This window comes from Mya arenaria, chromosome 2, assembly GCF_026914265.1.
Source record: "Mya arenaria isolate MELC-2E11 chromosome 2, ASM2691426v1".
NCBI classification, from domain to species: domain Eukaryota; kingdom Metazoa; phylum Mollusca; class Bivalvia; order Myida; family Myidae; genus Mya; species Mya arenaria.
Window position 1 is genome coordinate 48,241,669 of NC_069123.1, and position 18,041 is coordinate 48,259,709.

Consider the following 18,041-nt stretch of genomic DNA (forward strand, 5'->3'; position numbering starts at 1 on the left):
CAGCGGAGGCTTTATTATCATACCCCTCATAAAATGAAATAGTATAGAATTTCCCGTCTTCACTCAAAGCTTGCGTCACACTTAAAAACTCATAACTAAAAACATAAAAAAGTTTATAATAGTTAGTATTACAGCACCTGGGATTTTATGCCCCAAGGGGTGGCATATAGTTATCTGATTGTCTAACCGTCCAGCAGATAAAGCTTTTGGATTTTGAGGTCAGTTGGTCAAAGGTCAACGTCGTGGTGACCTTAAGATAACCTTTAGCTGAAAATTTGTTTCCGATCAATATATTTTGTTTATGAAAAACACTTTGGTCCAAGGCCCTCAAACTTCGTAGGCATGTTGGTCAAAACCAGCAGATGAACCCTATTGCTTTAGAGGTCAGTCGGTCAAAGGTCAAGGTCGTTGTTAACTTAAGCTGATAAAACGCAGTTTCCTATCAATAATTGAAAAGGCCTAGGCCTAAAGACCTCGAACTAGGTAGAGGTCCTTTAAACATGACCATCACCCTAACTATTTTGACGTCAGTTGAAGAAACTGAAGAAAGATTGCATTCAGTTAGTTCAAACTTGGTATGCTGGTGCACTGTCTTTGCTTTCTTTTAGTCATGTTTAAAAAACATTTGTGACGTCTTTGATGCTTTGTCTTGTTATGTATTTGAGATAAAAACCAAAGTGATATACACAGACAAACTGAATTTCGTAATTAATATTTATTCTTTGATAATCTAACAAAATAGAATAACAATAAGTGTGTCGATTTTAACAGGCATATCCTTTAAATTATTGCGTACGCTAAAAGTGAGCACCAATACATTTTGTATTATAATATGACTTGTGAATGGTTTCGCTCCGCATGCGTCCTGTGCTTAAGCTTCTAATACTCCTCGCCTTCCTCCTCTCCTTCGCCTTCCACGGAGTCGACACCCACCTCCTCGTAGTCCTTCTCAAGAGCCGCCAAGTCCTCACGGGCCTCGGAGAACTCGCCCTCCTCCATACCCTCCCCCACATACCAATGGACGAAGGCGCGCTTGGCGTACATCAGATCGAACTTGTGATCCAGGCGGGCCCACGCCTCGGCGATGGCAGTCGTGTTGCTCAACATGCACACGGCACGCTGCACCTTGGCGAGATCGCCGCCGGGGACGACGGTGGGTGGCTGGTAGTTGATGCCGACCTTGAAACCAGTGGGACACCAGTCGACGAACTGTATGGTTCGCTTGGTTTTGATAGTGGCGATGGCGGCGTTTACGTCCTTTGGAACAACGTCACCCCTGTACAGCATGCAACAGGCCATGTACTTCCCGTGGCGAGGATCGCACTTCACCATCTGGTTGGCTGGCTCGAAGCATGCGTTAGTGATTTCGGCAACGGACAGCTGCTCATGGTAGGCCTTCTCGGCGGAGATGACGGGGGCGTAGGTGGCTAGGGGGAAGTGGATACGTGGGTAGGGCACCAAGTTGGTCTGGAACTCGGTCAAGTCGACGTTTAGGGCACCGTCGAACCTGAGAGAGGCAGTGATGGAGGAGACGATCTGTCCGATCAGCCTGTTCAAATTGGTGTAGGTTGGGCGCTCAATATCCAGGTTCCTGCGGCAGATATCGTAGATGGCCTCATTGTCAACCATGAAGGCGCAGTCGGAGTGCTCCAGGGTGGTGTGGGTTGTAAGGATAGAGTTGTATGGCTCCACGACGGCGGTGGACACCTGGGGCGCCGGGTAAATGGCGAACTCTAGCTTGGACTTCTTGCCGTAGTCGACGGACAGGCGCTCCATGAGCAGGGAGGTGAAGCCAGAGCCGGTGCCGCCACCGAAGGAGTGAAAGATGAGGAAGCCCTGGAGACCGGTACACTGGTCGGCCAACTTCCGGATCCGGTCAAGGACAAGGTCGACGATCTCCTTGCCGATGGTGTAATGACCACGGGCGTAGTTGTTTGCGGCGTCCTCCTTGCCCGTGATCAGCTGCTCGGGATGGAACAGCTGACGGTAGGTACCGGTGCGGACCTCGTCTGAAAAAGAGTAAATGTAGTTTCAGAGGCGTGTTTGTATAAACTTGTCAGACAAGCAAGAGGAATGCAAAATATATTTCACTCTAATTCGTCACAGTTTGTAAATGTATTCGGTAAGGCATATTTTTCTACCAATGACAGTGGGTTCCAGGTCGACGAAGACGGCGCGGGGCACGTGCTTGCCGGCGCCGGTCTCGCTGAAGAACGTATTAAAGGAGTCGTCACCGCCGCCGATGGTCTTGTCGGAGGGCATCTGGCCGTCGGGCTGGATGCCGTGTTCCAGGCAGTACAACTCCCAGCAGGCATTTCCGATCTGGACACCGGCCTGGCCCACGTGGATAGAGATACATTCACGCTGAAAGACGAAGCGCCCGTGATATTAGTTGTTCTGTGGTATGATCTCGATTTTATGTGTAGAGATTTTGACTACCAACTGCGAGTGAAATGTATTTTCATCATTATGGAAATATAAATTGTGATCGAATTTAGGTACTTGTATTAAATGGCAAACTTACCCATAAGCTTCTTACGAATTTTTAAACACATTAATGAATGATATTAAGATCCGTTTAAGACCATATTTCAATTAAATAATGAATTTGTCATTAATTCCCTATTAGAGGTTTAAACACGCGATATTTTTGGGATCTATATTGTAGGCTATAGCACGCAGTAAGATATTCATAAATAATTTCAGGTTTGGCCACTTCACCATGGTGACAAATCCCAAATACTTTCCATAAATGTAATGGCTTGATGGTATTTAATGGGAACTTATGGAAAGGTTTCATAAACAGAACATCAGAAGGGTGGTGTTTTCTTTATTAAATTCTGAATAACGAATAGCGATTGTTATTAAACTCTAGCAATAAACAATTTGGGTATCAATAGAAGTTTCAAGGGCTGGATTATCAAAATACAGACGTAATTGGAAACGACTACTTGACTTAAGCGGCCTAGTGAGATGGTAACATGCATACACAGGATGGCCATAAACAGATAACACAAAGAGAATCTTGAATGTCTCCAATAATAGGATTTGCCCAAATCAGTAACACTCCAAAATGCATTGTTTGCAGTCGCTTTTAAGATTTATTGTAAATTTTCAACAAGATCTGAACAAGTTAAGACTTATTTTAATAGGAATGCAATTAACCAATTAAAATTCAATTTTTATTTACTTTCAACTATATACCAGATATAATAATGTAGTCTGAGAGATTTGCTTATAATCAATCCGCGTACTCGTAAATTGAAATTTGAGTGAAAGTTAAAGGTTGACAAACCATACATCAAACTAGACATATATAAATGATTTTTATATATGGTACTATGCATGATCGCTTAATTTCTATTGTTTCCATCTGTGAGTTGGAACCTAGACAAAATGAAGCAGGCTTATTTGAGCTGCCAACATACGAACACTTTTATTGATATTCATGTTCGTGTCCAACGAGATCAATCAATTGTTCTATACCCAGCCAAGTGACAGTGATTGAAATGTTCAAGACTTTCTGTCGAAGTTTACTTTTCGAATGGAATTAATTAGAGCGAACGAGTTAAGTTTCGAATCTTAAAACAGCTAAATTTAATGCAGTGATAGTCCATTCAATAGTTAACAAAAGACTGACAGACAAATTGAACATCGCGAAAGCTTGATATGTGTTTTCATTGTTTTGAGATTTATTAAAAAGGCGACAGTGTATTTTGTCTAAATAATCTCCGTCAAATAAAATTGAAACACCATCAAAATCTCTATACGCTGACCATAGGCGGCAATATTAGGATAAGGGCAGAGAATTTCCAGTGTTATACAATTATGCAAGGTAAGAAGGCCTCCGAGACTTCTTGAAGTATATCTGACGTCTACTAGCATTCTTTCAAATATCAAATGCCAATGCAGGTATGAGCCCATTCAGTCAAGTTGTCCTACCACTTGATCATTTCAAGGATATCGGGTATAGGGTGCCAATATTCTTTGGGACCTTCCTATGATGTATAAAATTATCAAAAAGAAATTCCGTTTCACATACTCTAACTTATACTATTACCTATGGCTGCGACGGTATTCGCTTAAAGGTTTGAAATCGACCAAAACAATTAAATAAGCATGGTTAGAAAGCGCCAGCACTCCGTGATACATGTATTATTTTAACATTATTTCTATGGAAAATATCCTGTTTTTCCAAACCTTTGCCGTTCTGTAAAGTTTCTTGATACAAATTCATTGCGGATCTACAAACGAGTTTAAGAGTATTCAAATAAAACAAGCAAATGGAGCCTTCGGAAACAAAAAACGGTTTAGAGGTACAATGTGCATGAATACGGTTAACAAAGACATACCTGAAAACAATCCCAGACTAGCTCCGATGTTATTTATTAAAAATGAAAGAGTAACTTTGTACTTACCATGGTTGTAGAAAGTGGACGGAATTCACTGAGATCTCACGAAGACGTTAAGTGTCGGATGAGACGCTCGAATGTGGCCCGACAGCGACAATACGGTAAGCTTTATACCGCACCCTACCATGTCTAAATCCCATTGGTTGATTTTCCTGGTCGTTCACTGCCACTATTTGTATCTCCTTTCAATTTAGGTCGCATGACAGAGTATTAAGTAAAATATTTGGAAGTTATGGTTGTATAATATCTTAATTTTGTAAATATTGATAAGAAGAGTTAAGGCGATAGACCAATTGAGTGACAATCAATGAGATATTAAATGTCGAATGTTAGCATGTGCCAGCACGCACTCTTCATAGTTTGCGTGCACAGGTGTCTTATTAAGGCGCTAGTTCAAGAACTTCAACTCTTATCATCATAGTATGACAAATTATCTTGATTCGGATTTTCGGGCATTTTACCTTATGCCACTTATGGCATATAAATACACATTAAGTCTCCTGATGGTTTTACGGCGGGGTCAATAATGCAGCCATTAAACGCTGGCAGACATTTCATTACTCTAAGAAACGAATAGATGCGTAAAATTTGCCATAGCTATTTATTTTTCAAGGATGGCAGACAGTAAGAAACGTTCTAATAACAAACAGCAAGACATACATAGGCAGTATATTTATTTCATTTAAACACATTATTTCATAGGTTTCATGATTAACAAAAAATGCAATTTATATGATGGCTGGTGTGTCTATGCACTAATACACTCGAGATCAAAAATCCGTTTTAGGCAGAAAATTGTCCATGAAGCCGCCACTCTCTCTTAACATGGGTTGGGAGATTCAGCATCCTTTAGTGCACAGGGACGAGAGGCAACATCTTTGTCTGAAAATACAAACACATTTAATACCAATTTCGAAAAAAATCCTTAAAACACTTTAATTTTACGTAGCTAGGTAACAGTAAAAGCACCAAAATTTTTATTAAGCATTAACCTTTATATAACGCGAGCTTTGCCTTAATTTAAATCTGCACTCTCACAGATTGACCGTTAGGACAACTTTCTAGTCGTTTGTTTTCGAATGAGCCAATTGTTGCGTAAATGTCTGAAAACTAGTGGTACAAGACTGATGACCAAGGAGCAGATCACAGATTTTCATATTTATGTACGAAAAAATGATGTAGTATGACTAAAAGCGTTACTAACGCTTAAAGAAAAATGAAATGATCGGCAGTTTTCCAAACAATTGCGATTTGTTCTGTTATGAGTTATCTTATCGGACAAAAGGCATTGATACAAAAATAAGCTGATTATGAGAATAAAACTAAAAAAAAATATCAATACTATCAATCTGTAAGAGTTCAGCTTGAAACATAACCGTGATATGCTAAAACGTAAGCACTAAACTTGCGGCATAGGCCCATTTATGTATTAAGTATATATTATTAAGAGGAAATCCAATCAAAATATGTATCATTTTTCTTGTCATCTATAATTATGTGGCTGGGAGTGTGGGGCTGTAAAACTCCTCTGTATTTATCTTAGTATTTACATTTATGGCTGCACATAGTATTGAGAATGAACGTTGCATTTGCCAATTATTCAAAGTCCCGTTAATGGTAGATAGTCATTCTAAAGATAGGTACGAAAACTATTTAAAGGATAGCTTCATTGATATTGAATGAAATGAAACAAAAAAATCTTAACAATTTCCTAAATATGAGACCGGTGGATTTCCCTGCAGAGAAATCATCGCACCGGAAGCCGCCACGGTCCCGCACGATGGGCAGGCAGGGATCGATATCTGATTCAGCTTCCTCCACCATACACTGCGCCGAGTATTGATCCCGGACATATTGCGTGAGGCGACATACAGATAGTGCTATCATTATATATAGATTATCGCCTGAACATGTTTACATATTTTATTAGATACAGCACGACATACTGTTTGATTGGAATGTGTAAAAAGGTGGTATAGATGTCCTTCGTAACGTCTTTTAGCTGGTAAGTGCAATATTTATTACCGTGATTGACGTGATTTTACATTGGCTGAGGCTTGTGACATGTATGACTAAACAATATCTGATTCAGAGAATCCATGTTCGTTGAATAGTAAAATCAAATACATTATCTAGAACCCATTGTTTACTGTATCATGGAGTGTAAGGATTTCAAGAGTTCAGATGTGTAAGGGACTTGATACTTTAAGTGTATTAAAACAACTTGATCTCACATATGTAGTCCGTACTATACATGTTGTACAGCTGTGATATAAGTTTAGTAACTGATCTTTAAAAGGACATTATATATGTTGATGTGGATACAAACAAATATTTGTTTTATCATTTTAATGCATTATCATGTTTTACTCACTTCTCATTCGATATTTATGATAACACAAATCAGATATGTGTACAGATAAAACAAGATAAGTCACCTTTTTAATTATTATTATTATTATTATTTATTTTTTTTTATTTTTTTTTTTGGGGGGGGGTAAATTAATAGCCACGTGTCCACAAATGAACAAGTTAAAAAGGCGCTAATGGATCGCTTTTATTTTTTATATGTACACAATGTATCATTTTTGTGAGTTAAAAATAATTATGCGTTAACATTAAAATGTTTTTTTGCATCAAATTATATCGTGTTCGTTTTTTGATTACAATGTACAATAAAGAAAGAATATACTAATGGGTAGTGTAATACTGATCAAGAATTCCTTTGGCGAAGATCCGAAACTCGTGTTCATGATTTTAGACATATCAGTATTTTGGCCAGTTTTCAGATATACTACAAGCGAAAACTGCTGATCAAGGGAGGCGAACAATGGAGAACCTCCAAGAAAGATTACTGGAGCACGTGGTGCCCGACCAGGTTGGACAGATTGGCAAAGTACACTACAGCTTCACAGAGTGAGTACCCACTACCTTTACATAACCACATGTCAGTTTACATGTAGGGTCATCTGAAATGAATGCACTTTTGCTGATGTTGCCAGTGGACGGTGAACAGTTTTGCTAATGTTGCCAGTGGTACGGTGAACAGTTTTGCTAATGTTGCCAGTGGTACGGTGAACAGTTTTGCTAATGTTGCCAGTGGTACGGTGAACAGTTTTGCTAATGTTGCCAGTGTGAACAGTTTTGCTAATGTTGCCAGTAGTACGGTGAACAGTTTTGCTAATGTTGCCAGTAGTACGGTGAACAGTTTTGCTAATGTTGCCAGTAGTACGGTGAACAGTTTTGCTAATGTTGCCAGTGGTACGGTGAACAGTTTTGCTAATGTTGGCAGTGGTATGGTAAAGATATTTGCCAATGTTGGCAATAAAACTCTGAAAAAAATTGCTTATGTTTCCAATAGTACGGTAAACAGTTTCGCTGATGTTGCCATTAGTTCGGTGAAGATATTTGCTGATGTTGCCAGTAATACTGTGAAGGGGTTTGCTGATGATAAGAAGCTGCATGCTGCCACATGCGATTCCGTTGTCCTTCAGTAGGACCTACATAGTTACCCAAGTGGGCTGACACACACTCCTGAAGAATCATACTCCTTTCAAGGGAGAGAACTTTTAACTGTTAAAGAAAATATGATTTAGGGGTTGTATTTCAGAAAGACATGAAATTCAAACATTTATCGACACAAAATTACAAAGCAAACAGTATTCTGTCATTAATCAGGATGCCTTCAGTTCTGTATCATGTTGATCAAATGGAACCCAGCCGATACGAACACCAGTCATACTGTGTGCACGTGTGTTTCAGGATGCGGATCGTCCACGTGCACTGGCCGAAGGTGAACACGGTAGACGGTCTGTTTACGGCCACCAACGGCGCGCTCCGTCTCCAGGGGAAGTACGAGATACACAGACAAGGCGTGTAAGTGTTTTAAAAGAATAACTGATGTCACTTCCCCCACATCATGTCCATTTTGGGCGGTATTCCGTATGACGAAGTTAGATACGTCGGATTACACTTTAAGATCAATGTGGATTTTGATTCCAAACGAAACATTCAAACAACGAAACACCCGTACCATATGTTTTTACATTGTTTTAATCGCTTGAAGAGCATGTTCCAAAATCCCCTACCCTTCGACATTTTTTATATGTGACACCCGTAATATATATATTCACATTTAACTTTTAACATAACCATGTATCGTACAGTGCAAATCAAAAGAAACTATTTTAACAATTAACTGTTTCAGGCTCGGATATCATAAGGTTGGAGAGTTTGTGTTCGACCTCAGTGCCATAGCACTCACCATTAAGGAAAATACTGTTTCAGGTAACTATGGTGTTTACAATATGCATAATTGTCATGCATAGTCACTCTTATGCACAGGGTACAGCAGGTAGAAAATTCAGCTCTCTATATGCTTATCAAATAATGCTCAAAATGAGCCAATTTCTGACAACTGTGCGCAAGACTGAGTTGCATTGACTTGTAAAAATATGGATATTACAATTTGAATACAATATACACTTGATAAATTACAGTTACCCTTTATACATGACTTTTTAAAATCGTAGAAAGTATATTTTATAATTTATACTAATTATGCTTCCCCCCTCTCATCTAGAAGCCACTGCGGCCGCCCTAACTGAGCGACACCGCCATCGCCAGCACCACCACCGGCCGCGGGCGATGCCACACAGTGTTACATGCGCTGTGGGTCACATCAAGGTGCGGTTCCACGGCGGGGCGGCCCGCCTCTGCCAGTTCCTCACCGCCATGTACATCAAGGTCTATAGACGTCACTTAGAGGCGCAGGTACACGTGCACGCAACACCTTATTTACGAATAATAATATTTAGTGTATATGGTAATGTTGTTTTGGAGTACTGATGATGCAAAAATAAATGCTCCTAGCCCAGGGCAAATCGATGATGAAAAGAATCAAAAGAAAAGGATGAATGTGTTTCAGATCACAAAGGTGATTCAGGAAGCAGTTCAGGACGATGGCCAAATTCTCATGTCAGCCTTGTCGGGTAACTATTTATGATTAATCTATACTCTGCTTTTTCAAATCGTCTTTTGCATTGTCCCCTTCCACACGACCTCCAGAATAGAGCATATATGTAAAACAATGGACAGCTGTCTTATTTATTATATGATAGTTCCCTTGATTTGCATTCTTTGAATATTGTGAATAGGTTGCCTAGAATACGATTTCTCCCACCCCAGATATCCAAATAATTGCCCATGCTGAAAACCCTTACCTTACACTCTCAGCTATGGAATATACTTATAACACGTATAAGTCGCCATCAATATGCGGAAGACAACAGCACATTCGCTATGGTCATTTTTGCATCATGGTTGACTGAACGTTCTGGTATCAGGGGCAAGTCCAAGATTCGACGTTAGAGGGGGTATAACTTAGGGGGCGTAACCTTTTGAATTGCGCCACTCCCTCAGAACCGAAATTTATTTGGTTTAGAGTGTTGGTATGGGGGGTTGGGGGTACTCCCAAGAAAATGTTTACAATTTCTAGTCCGAAATAGTGCTTTTTGTAACTTTTTTTATCTTTTATTGAAAAGAAAAGTAAACTTGGACGATTTTAGGTGCACCATGTGCCCCCCCCCCCCTTCTTCTGGACCCTCAAGTGGGTATTATATTTACCTAGTCCTGCTTATCAGATATCTTTCCTCCAACAGTGATGGCCTCAATGCACGGGGCGGCGGGAGATAGAGCAACAGAAACAATTACCGTGCAAACCACGTGTAATACTCGAGGTAAGGATGACATCCGTGCATTTAAGTATATTCAGTGAAATAATGTTCACTTTCTATTTATTTAAATGTATGCGTAAAATGCAAGAGCACCCGCTATTGGAGTAGTTTAATGTCATAAACCAAAACAACAATAAAGTGACCACATGCATGGTTGTGCCACGTTTTGTTTCGATTTGTATTTAATACACAATATACATAGTTGCTTGCATACACTGTATAGTGACTCACCACTAGTATACTCTGTATGGTTACCTATCACTAACAAACTCTGTATGGTTACCCACCACTGACATACTCTGTATGGTTACCCACCACTAACATACTTTGTATGGTTACCCACCACTAACATACTCTGTGTGGTTACCCACCACTAACATACTCTGTATGGTTACCCACCACTAACATACACTGTATGGTTACCCACCACTAGCATACTCTGTATGGTTACCCACCACTAGCATACTCTGAATGGTTACCCACCACTAACATACACTGTATGGTTACCCACCACTAGCATACTCTATATGGTTAACCACCACTAACATACTCTGTATGGTTACCCACCACTTACATACACTGTATGGCTACTCTCCCGACTAACATACACTGTATGGCTACTCACCCGACTAACATACACTGTATGGCTACCCACCACTCACATACTCTGAATGGTTACCCACCACTAACATACACTGTATGGTTACCCACCACTAACATACACTGTATGGTTACCCACCACTAGCATACTCTGTATGGCTACCCACCACTAACATACACTGTATAGCTACTTACCACTAACATACTCTGTATGGCTACACACCACTAGCATACTCTGTATGGTTACCTGTATGGTTACCCACCACTAACATACACTGTATGGTTACCCACCACTAGCATACTCTGTATGGTTACCCACCACTAGCATACTCTGAATGGTTACCCACCACTAACATACACTGTATGGTTACCCACCACTAGCATACTCTGTATGGTTAACCACCACTAACATACCCTGCATGGTTACCCCACACTTACATACACTGTATGGCTACTCACCCGACTAACATACACTGTATGGCAACTCATCCGACTAACATACACTGTATGGCTACCTACCACTCACATACTCTGAATGGTTACCCACCACTAACATACACTGTATGGTTACCCACCACTAACATACACTGTATTGTTACCCACCACTAACATACACTGTAGAGCTACTTACCACTAACATACTCTGTATGGCTACACACCACTAGCTAGCATACTCTGTATGGTTACCTGTATGGTTACCCATCACTAACATACACTGTATGGCCACTCACCACTAACATACACTGTATAGCTACTTACTACTAACATACTATGTATGGCTACACACCACTAACATACACTGTATAGCCACTTACCACTAACATACTATTTATGACTACACACCACTAACATACACTGTATGGCTTCTCAACACTATCCTACTCTGTACGGTTACCCATCACTAACATACTCTGTATGGTTACTCACCACTAGGATACACTGTATGGTTACCCATCACTAACATACTCTGTATGGGTACTCACCACTAGGATACACTGTATGGTTACCCATCACTGACATACTCTGTATGGGTACTCACCACTAGGATACACTGTATGGTTACCCATCACTAACATACTATGTATGGGTACTCACCACTAGAATACACTATATGGCTACTCACCACTCACATACACTGTATGGCTACTCAACACTATCATACTCTGTATGGTTACCAACCACTTGCATGTTCGGTATGTTTACCCAATCATATCATAGACTTTATAGTATAGCCAATACTTTCATTCATTGTATGGTTGCAGTACGCGAGACGGGGACGATACAGCGGTTTCTGGACAGTTTCGGCGGGCAGACGCCACCCACCTGACGTAGACGAAATTACCTTGGTTACAAGTTTGGCGCCCCATTCGCTTATCGAAGGCCCGACGAGACTGTGAAAATGGTGCTGCTTCAACGGGATTTGAACAATCGTTTTGTAGAGCTGTATTTTAAGACATGAATTATCAATTACTTAAATTGTGGTCATTTTGAGGTATAATTTGATGAACGTATCTGTCTGAAGTTCCTAGAGCGAGCGATGTCTATAGTGTATCACTGTAGGAGGCCTTCTAGATATGTTTTGCTTTATTTATAGAAAACAAAGATAATAAATGAACTATTGTCATTATTCATCGAGATATTCGAAGGCGTAAACGATCGTTTGGATTGCCATAAATTCATTAGCTAGCCTTTCCGCCAGATAACCGGAATATTCCATTCACAAATTCCGCCTCACGGTTAACGCGTTATTCATGAAATCAAATTACAAAATCATATTTCAGTTGGGTGGGGTAGAAAAACTTGATAAAAATTATATCGAAAATGTGCCATATCAAAATATCGGGGATCTTCAAGGCGATAGAATTTCCAGATATGCAAGCTTTATACACCAAAATCAAATAAATTCACGCACAATCATCGACATGGCCCATCCACTATCTTGTGTTCTGGATTCCAAGACCAGATGGTTATACATGGTAAACAGGTGTCACTCTGGGTGCACAGCCTTTCTTGTACTTGCTCTTCCTGACATGAAATAAGAAGTTATAAACAAAATTTCTAATAATCGTTTTATAATAAATTTATACACCCGGTACTTGAGTTCTTGTTTTAAGCATTGTTTTCATATTCTCGATAAGTAAACAGATTTCCCTTCTAAATTGTATTTTATAGTATGTTTTTGATATACGTGAGTTCCTAGATGTTACCTAAATGTAATAATGAGTCATAGGGACCATCCGTACAGTCGTTTTGTTAAAATATTACACATTGTGAATGTATGATAATTTTAGCCCGCCAGTCTTACTTGACGTGCGAATGATCGCCGAGTTTTGACAATTATAGTTGCCGCGTGTTGTTTTGCAGGGGACTTTAAGAGTTATGAAAAAAGACCAAGCCAACTATTCACCGAATAATGGCAAGGAAAATATTCACGTGACCAGTTTAGAGCTCAGGTAAACTACTGATACGACTGTTTGACAACAGCCGACAAACTGGGCAACCAACGACAATCACTGCCATGTTACAATAAATGTCGTTGGACGATTAAATAAGCATTGTAGTTGTACAACCGATTGCCGTGGACGGATACAAAGCATATCAGTTGTGCTGCCGGTTACGATTGCCAATTATATAAGAATATTTCAGTTGTACTTCTGCATATCATTTGTACTTCCGGTTACTGTAGACGATTACAGAAGCACATCAAATGCGCTACCAGTTGTCATGGACGATGGCATTTAAATATATCAGATGTACTGTGCACGCCGATTGCCAATATTGAGATAGAAGAAAAAAAGCGTTTATAACATAATAATCTTTAATAATATAACATAGTCGCTTTTATAACATTATTCCAAAATAGATAACAATAACATATAACTTTCTTTACTATTGCGTATCTTGGTAGCTACGGACATAATATGACGCGTGCGTGGTTACACTATGAAAGTCTTTTTTGACGTGAGTCTAGTACTCCTCGCCCTCCTCCTCTCCTTCGCCCTCAACGGAGTCGACGCCGACCTCTTCGTAGTCCTTCTCAAGAGCCGCCAAGTCCTCACGGGCCTCGGAGAACTCGCCCTCCTCCATACCCTCTCCTACGTACCAGTGAACGAAGGCGCGCTTGGCGTACATCAGATCGAACTTGTGATCCAGGCGGGCCCACGCCTCGGCGATGGCGGTCGTGTTGCTCAACATGCACACGGCACGCTGAACCTTGGCGAGATCGCCGCCTGGGACGACGGTGGGTGGCTGGTAGTTGATGCCGACCTTGAAGCCGGTGGGACACCAGTCAACGAACTGGATAGTTCTCTTTGTCTTGATAGTGGCGATGGCGGCGTTAACGTCCTTTGGAACAACGTCACCACGGTACAGCATGCAACAGGCCATGTACTTCCCGTGGCGGGGATCGCACTTCACCATCTGGTTGGCCGGCTCGAAGCAAGCGTTCGTGATCTCGGCAACCGTCAGCTGCTCATGGTAGGCCTTCTCGGCGGAGATGACGGGAGCGTAGGTGGCTAGGGGGAAGTGGATACGTGGGTAGGGCACCAAGTTGGTCTGGAACTCGGTCAAGTCGACGTTGAGGGCGCCGTCGAACCTGAGGGAGGCAGTGATGGAGGAGACAATCTGGCCGATCAGCCTGTTCAGGTTGGTGTAGGTCGGGCGTTCAATGTCGAGGTTCCTGCGGCAGATGTCGTAGATGGCCTCATTGTCGACCATGAAGGCGCAGTCGGAGTGCTCCAGGGTGGTGTGGGTGGTCAAAATGGAGTTGTATGGCTCCACGACGGCGGTGGACACCTGGGGCGCCGGGTAGATGGCGAACTCAAGCTTTGACTTCTTGCCGTAGTCGACGGACAGGCGCTCCATGAGCAGGGAGGTGAAGCCAGAGCCGGTGCCACCACCGAAGGAGTGGAAGATAAGGAAGCCCTGGAGACCGGTACACTGGTCGGCCAACTTCCTGATTCGGTCCAGGACGAGATCGACGATCTCCTTGCCGATGGTATAGTGGCCACGGGCGTAGTTGTTTGCGGCGTCCTCCTTGCCGGTGATCAGCTGCTCGGGGTGGAACAGCTGACGGTAGGTACCGGTGCGGACTTCGTCTGAGGAAAAAGGTAAGCAATATTTTAAATGTGTGAAGCTGTTTCAGGTCACAGACGAAAACAAAACGACAAGTATCAGAAAGCTCAGTTTTAATTTGTCAATAGGGAGAAACCTACCAACGACGGTTGGCTCCAGGTCGACGAAGACGGCGCGGGGTACGTGCTTGCCGGCGCCGGTCTCGCTGAAGAAAGTGTTGAAGGAGTCGTCGCCGCCGCCGATGGTCTTGTCGGAGGGCATCTGACCGTCGGGCTGGATTCCGTGCTCCAGGCAGTACAACTCCCAACAGGCATTTCCGATCTGGACACCGGCCTGGCCGACGTGGATAGAGATACATTCACGCTGAAAAAGGAATAAATGTCAAGTTAAATATGAGAAATATATAGATAAAGAGAAAGATATATATGGTCAGCTGGTATATATGTGCAAAAGTGCAAATATGTTGGGTTTTTTTTAAATCCATTGGATTTGGTGTTTGTATATTGAATGGAATCGTCATTTGTATATAATTGGTAGACATCACATTACATAATGAACATTTCTTTTAAGAACTTTTATGTTTCATACTCATATTTCAACAAATGAATAAACTTGTCATGAATACCGTATCAAAATATTCATAGTCGTTTTAATGAGAAACAGTTTTGAATACTTACAAAAAGGAATTACGAGAAAGCTGTCAACAATATGACGAATGGGTTGTCAAACTATCGACAACATCCATTGTAGACATTTGCTCCATAGTTACATGGTAAAAATCAAACCTACAAGTCAAGTCCAGTCAAGCTTATAGCCAGGTAAAATTATTCCCTAAAGCGGCTTTACCAAAGCCTATTAAAAAGTGTTAACTGGGGTATTAAAGAATAATTTTCAAAAATCAATGGAATTATAATTGAATTAGCCGAACAGGCTTAGTCAAGCTTATAAATCTTTCAGCGAATACAAAGCGTATTCAATGTCTTTGTTCACATATATCAGATTACAGATTTCACTAATTAATCCGCGTCTAATGTAAAACAGCAAAAAACGTGATATAATTTTGATCTTCGCTACAATACTATGGTTGCGGACTTGAGACTGTTATAAACATACACACACAATGCCGACAAGAATAACTTATATTATTTGAATGATCGGACATTTAAATACTCAAATGAAAGAGTGAAGCGATTTCTATCAAACAAAATCCAAACTACGATTGAGCCTGTTTAGTGTTTACGCCCACGCGTCCGCCGCTTGGATTGCCGGGCGGATTCGGATTTCATCAGTTAGAATGACACTGACGTAAACAACCACCAAATTTCCATTCAGACATTAATGCACATGCGTCCTAGATATTATAGAAGAATTTACACTAAGAAAGTTATTATTTATGTTTGCTTTTCTAAACAACAGACGAGTACGTTCGGCTTGTGTCGAATAAATTATTAGTAGAGAAAAAATAAAGTAACAATTATTCAGTTGATAATATCGATATATAGATTTATTCTTTTTTTCTGATGTAGTGATCGTGTTTAGTATAGAACTGTATTAATTATTTTGAAAGCATTTTGTATTCTAGATTGGCGGTTTAACAGCAGACAGTGTGATAAATTCACTTAATGGTCAAGTTAGTCTATTGATTCTCTAAATATCCAGTTACTTGAAGCAATATTGATATTGAATAAGTTCTTTCAGACATGAAATAAACAGTTTTAACTTGAACAAAGGCGTTCAATATCTATAAAATACAACTGCGAACAATGTACATTTAAAAGTGGACAGATCCAGTTATATAGTAAACTGAAATAAACTATAAAAAAAAACGCCAAGTTACATATAAAAACGTATAATTTGTTTTATATAACATATCTTATGCGGAATTTAACAAGTGTTATCATTTGCAAAATGTACCTTCAGTTCTTAAAACTAAATTTAAAAAAATAGAATAACACCATGGTCTGTTTAATATCCTTACTGTAAAATAATTACAAAAAACATATAGCATAAATATTAATCTATTTTAAATCATCACAACTAAAAGAAATAAAACTTTGTACTAACCATGATTGTAGATTGTGGACGGAATTCAACGGAGATCTCACGAAGACGTTAAGTGTCGGATGAGACGCTCGAATATGGCCTGACAGCGATTAAACTTATTTTTATATACTGCACCCACAATATGCTTCAATTTCATTGGTTGAATTTCCTTGACGATGACCGTCAGTGGCCAATAATCCTTTCACTCAAGTCACATGACATCATTATTGAAATAATTTTAATGCGTATTTGTTTTGGTAAATATTGATTAGTTTACTATGGTTGTATTCTATGTTTATATGACGAAAATTACCACCGGTGCATAATTTATATAATTTGCATTCATACCAATACCGGATGTCATGCATGGGCAAATTTGTCCCCTGTATAGAGTAAACTACAAGCAACAACTGATGTGTCCCCAGGAGAAAGTAATAATAATTATGCGGAGGTCGGTAACAATGTCTCGATCCGAACCGCATACATAAAGCTACATATAGACCTTGTAGGTCTGGGCATACAACTTTTTTGAGAAATGACACAATTTAAATAACCCAAAAATGCAATGAAAACTAATAGCTTCCCAAATAACTCAAAAGTTGTATATAACGTTATTATAGCCAAAGCAAGTCTGTTGTTCATATTAACTACGTCCAGGGTGTTTTGCATAATTTTATTGTAATCATTTATCCATGTAATTAAGTTTGTGAAATGTGCATATAAAATAGATGTAATTGGCCTTTTGTTTTTCTCCTGGAATGCTCCCGAATTGCACTAATTTGCTTCTTATTTAGGAGAAATCTAATTCTTGTTTTCTTTTTTTCTGTTTTCTTTTTTTTCTGTTTTTTTTTTTTTGGGGGGGGGGGGTCCCAAATTCACCTAGAACCATCGGAACTCCAAGTTTTTTAGGCCTAGCTACGCCCCTGACATACACATACATGTATATAGTTATTTAGTCGACATCGCTTATGTCAGTATATATGGACGACCCCTGAAATGTAGCCCCAATAGCCACATGCAGGGTTATTATTACCATGTGGTACCGGGTTCAGTCCATTAACATTGTTTTGGACTGCGGGTAACACGTATGAAATGTATGCCACTCGCTGAACCTGTTTAAATAGACTTTCAAACATAGTATAAGCGTTGAATGTTGTGTTCTTTTAGCCGAACAGAA

General features: G+C 40.2%; 3 protein-coding genes across 4 annotated transcripts; 1 reads left to right on the forward strand and 2 right to left on the reverse strand.

Annotated features, from left to right (window-relative positions):
* Positions 1–700: 700 nt before the first annotated feature.
* LOC128205959 (tubulin alpha-1A chain) lies at positions 701–4,543 on the reverse strand. Its single transcript, XM_052908045.1, has 3 exons — positions 4,419–4,543; positions 2,142–2,364; positions 701–2,009 (listed from the first exon to the last, which is right to left on the reverse strand). The coding sequence occupies exons 1-3, from the start codon at positions 4,419–4,421 to the stop codon at positions 880–882; spliced, it is 1,356 nt and encodes a 451-aa protein (XP_052764005.1). The 5' UTR covers positions 4,422–4,543; the 3' UTR covers positions 701–879.
* Positions 4,544–6,251: 1,708 nt separating this feature from the next.
* On the forward strand, positions 6,252–12,834 carry LOC128221673 (uncharacterized). Of its 2 annotated transcripts, none has more exons than XM_052930284.1 (8): positions 6,252–6,417; positions 7,202–7,328; positions 8,175–8,288; positions 8,620–8,699; positions 8,995–9,185; positions 9,340–9,403; positions 10,073–10,150; positions 12,010–12,834. In XM_052930284.1, the coding sequence occupies exons 2-8, from the start codon at positions 7,243–7,245 to the stop codon at positions 12,072–12,074; spliced, it is 678 nt and encodes a 225-aa protein (XP_052786244.1). In that variant the 5' UTR covers positions 6,252–6,417; positions 7,202–7,242; the 3' UTR covers positions 12,075–12,834. The 2 variants fall into 2 exon arrangements, with proteins under 2 accessions (XP_052786244.1, XP_052786236.1); XM_052930276.1 differs by having other exon boundaries at positions 6,253–6,417; positions 7,195–7,328.
* Positions 12,835–13,547: 713 nt separating this feature from the next.
* LOC128204264 (tubulin alpha-1A chain-like) lies at positions 13,548–17,036 on the reverse strand. Its single transcript, XM_052905672.1, has 3 exons — positions 16,886–17,036; positions 14,962–15,184; positions 13,548–14,844 (listed from the first exon to the last, which is right to left on the reverse strand). Exons 1-3 carry the CDS (start codon positions 16,886–16,888, stop codon positions 13,715–13,717), a joined length of 1,356 nt encoding a protein of 451 aa, XP_052761632.1. The 5' UTR covers positions 16,889–17,036; the 3' UTR covers positions 13,548–13,714.
* Positions 17,037–18,041: the final 1,005 nt, after the last annotated feature.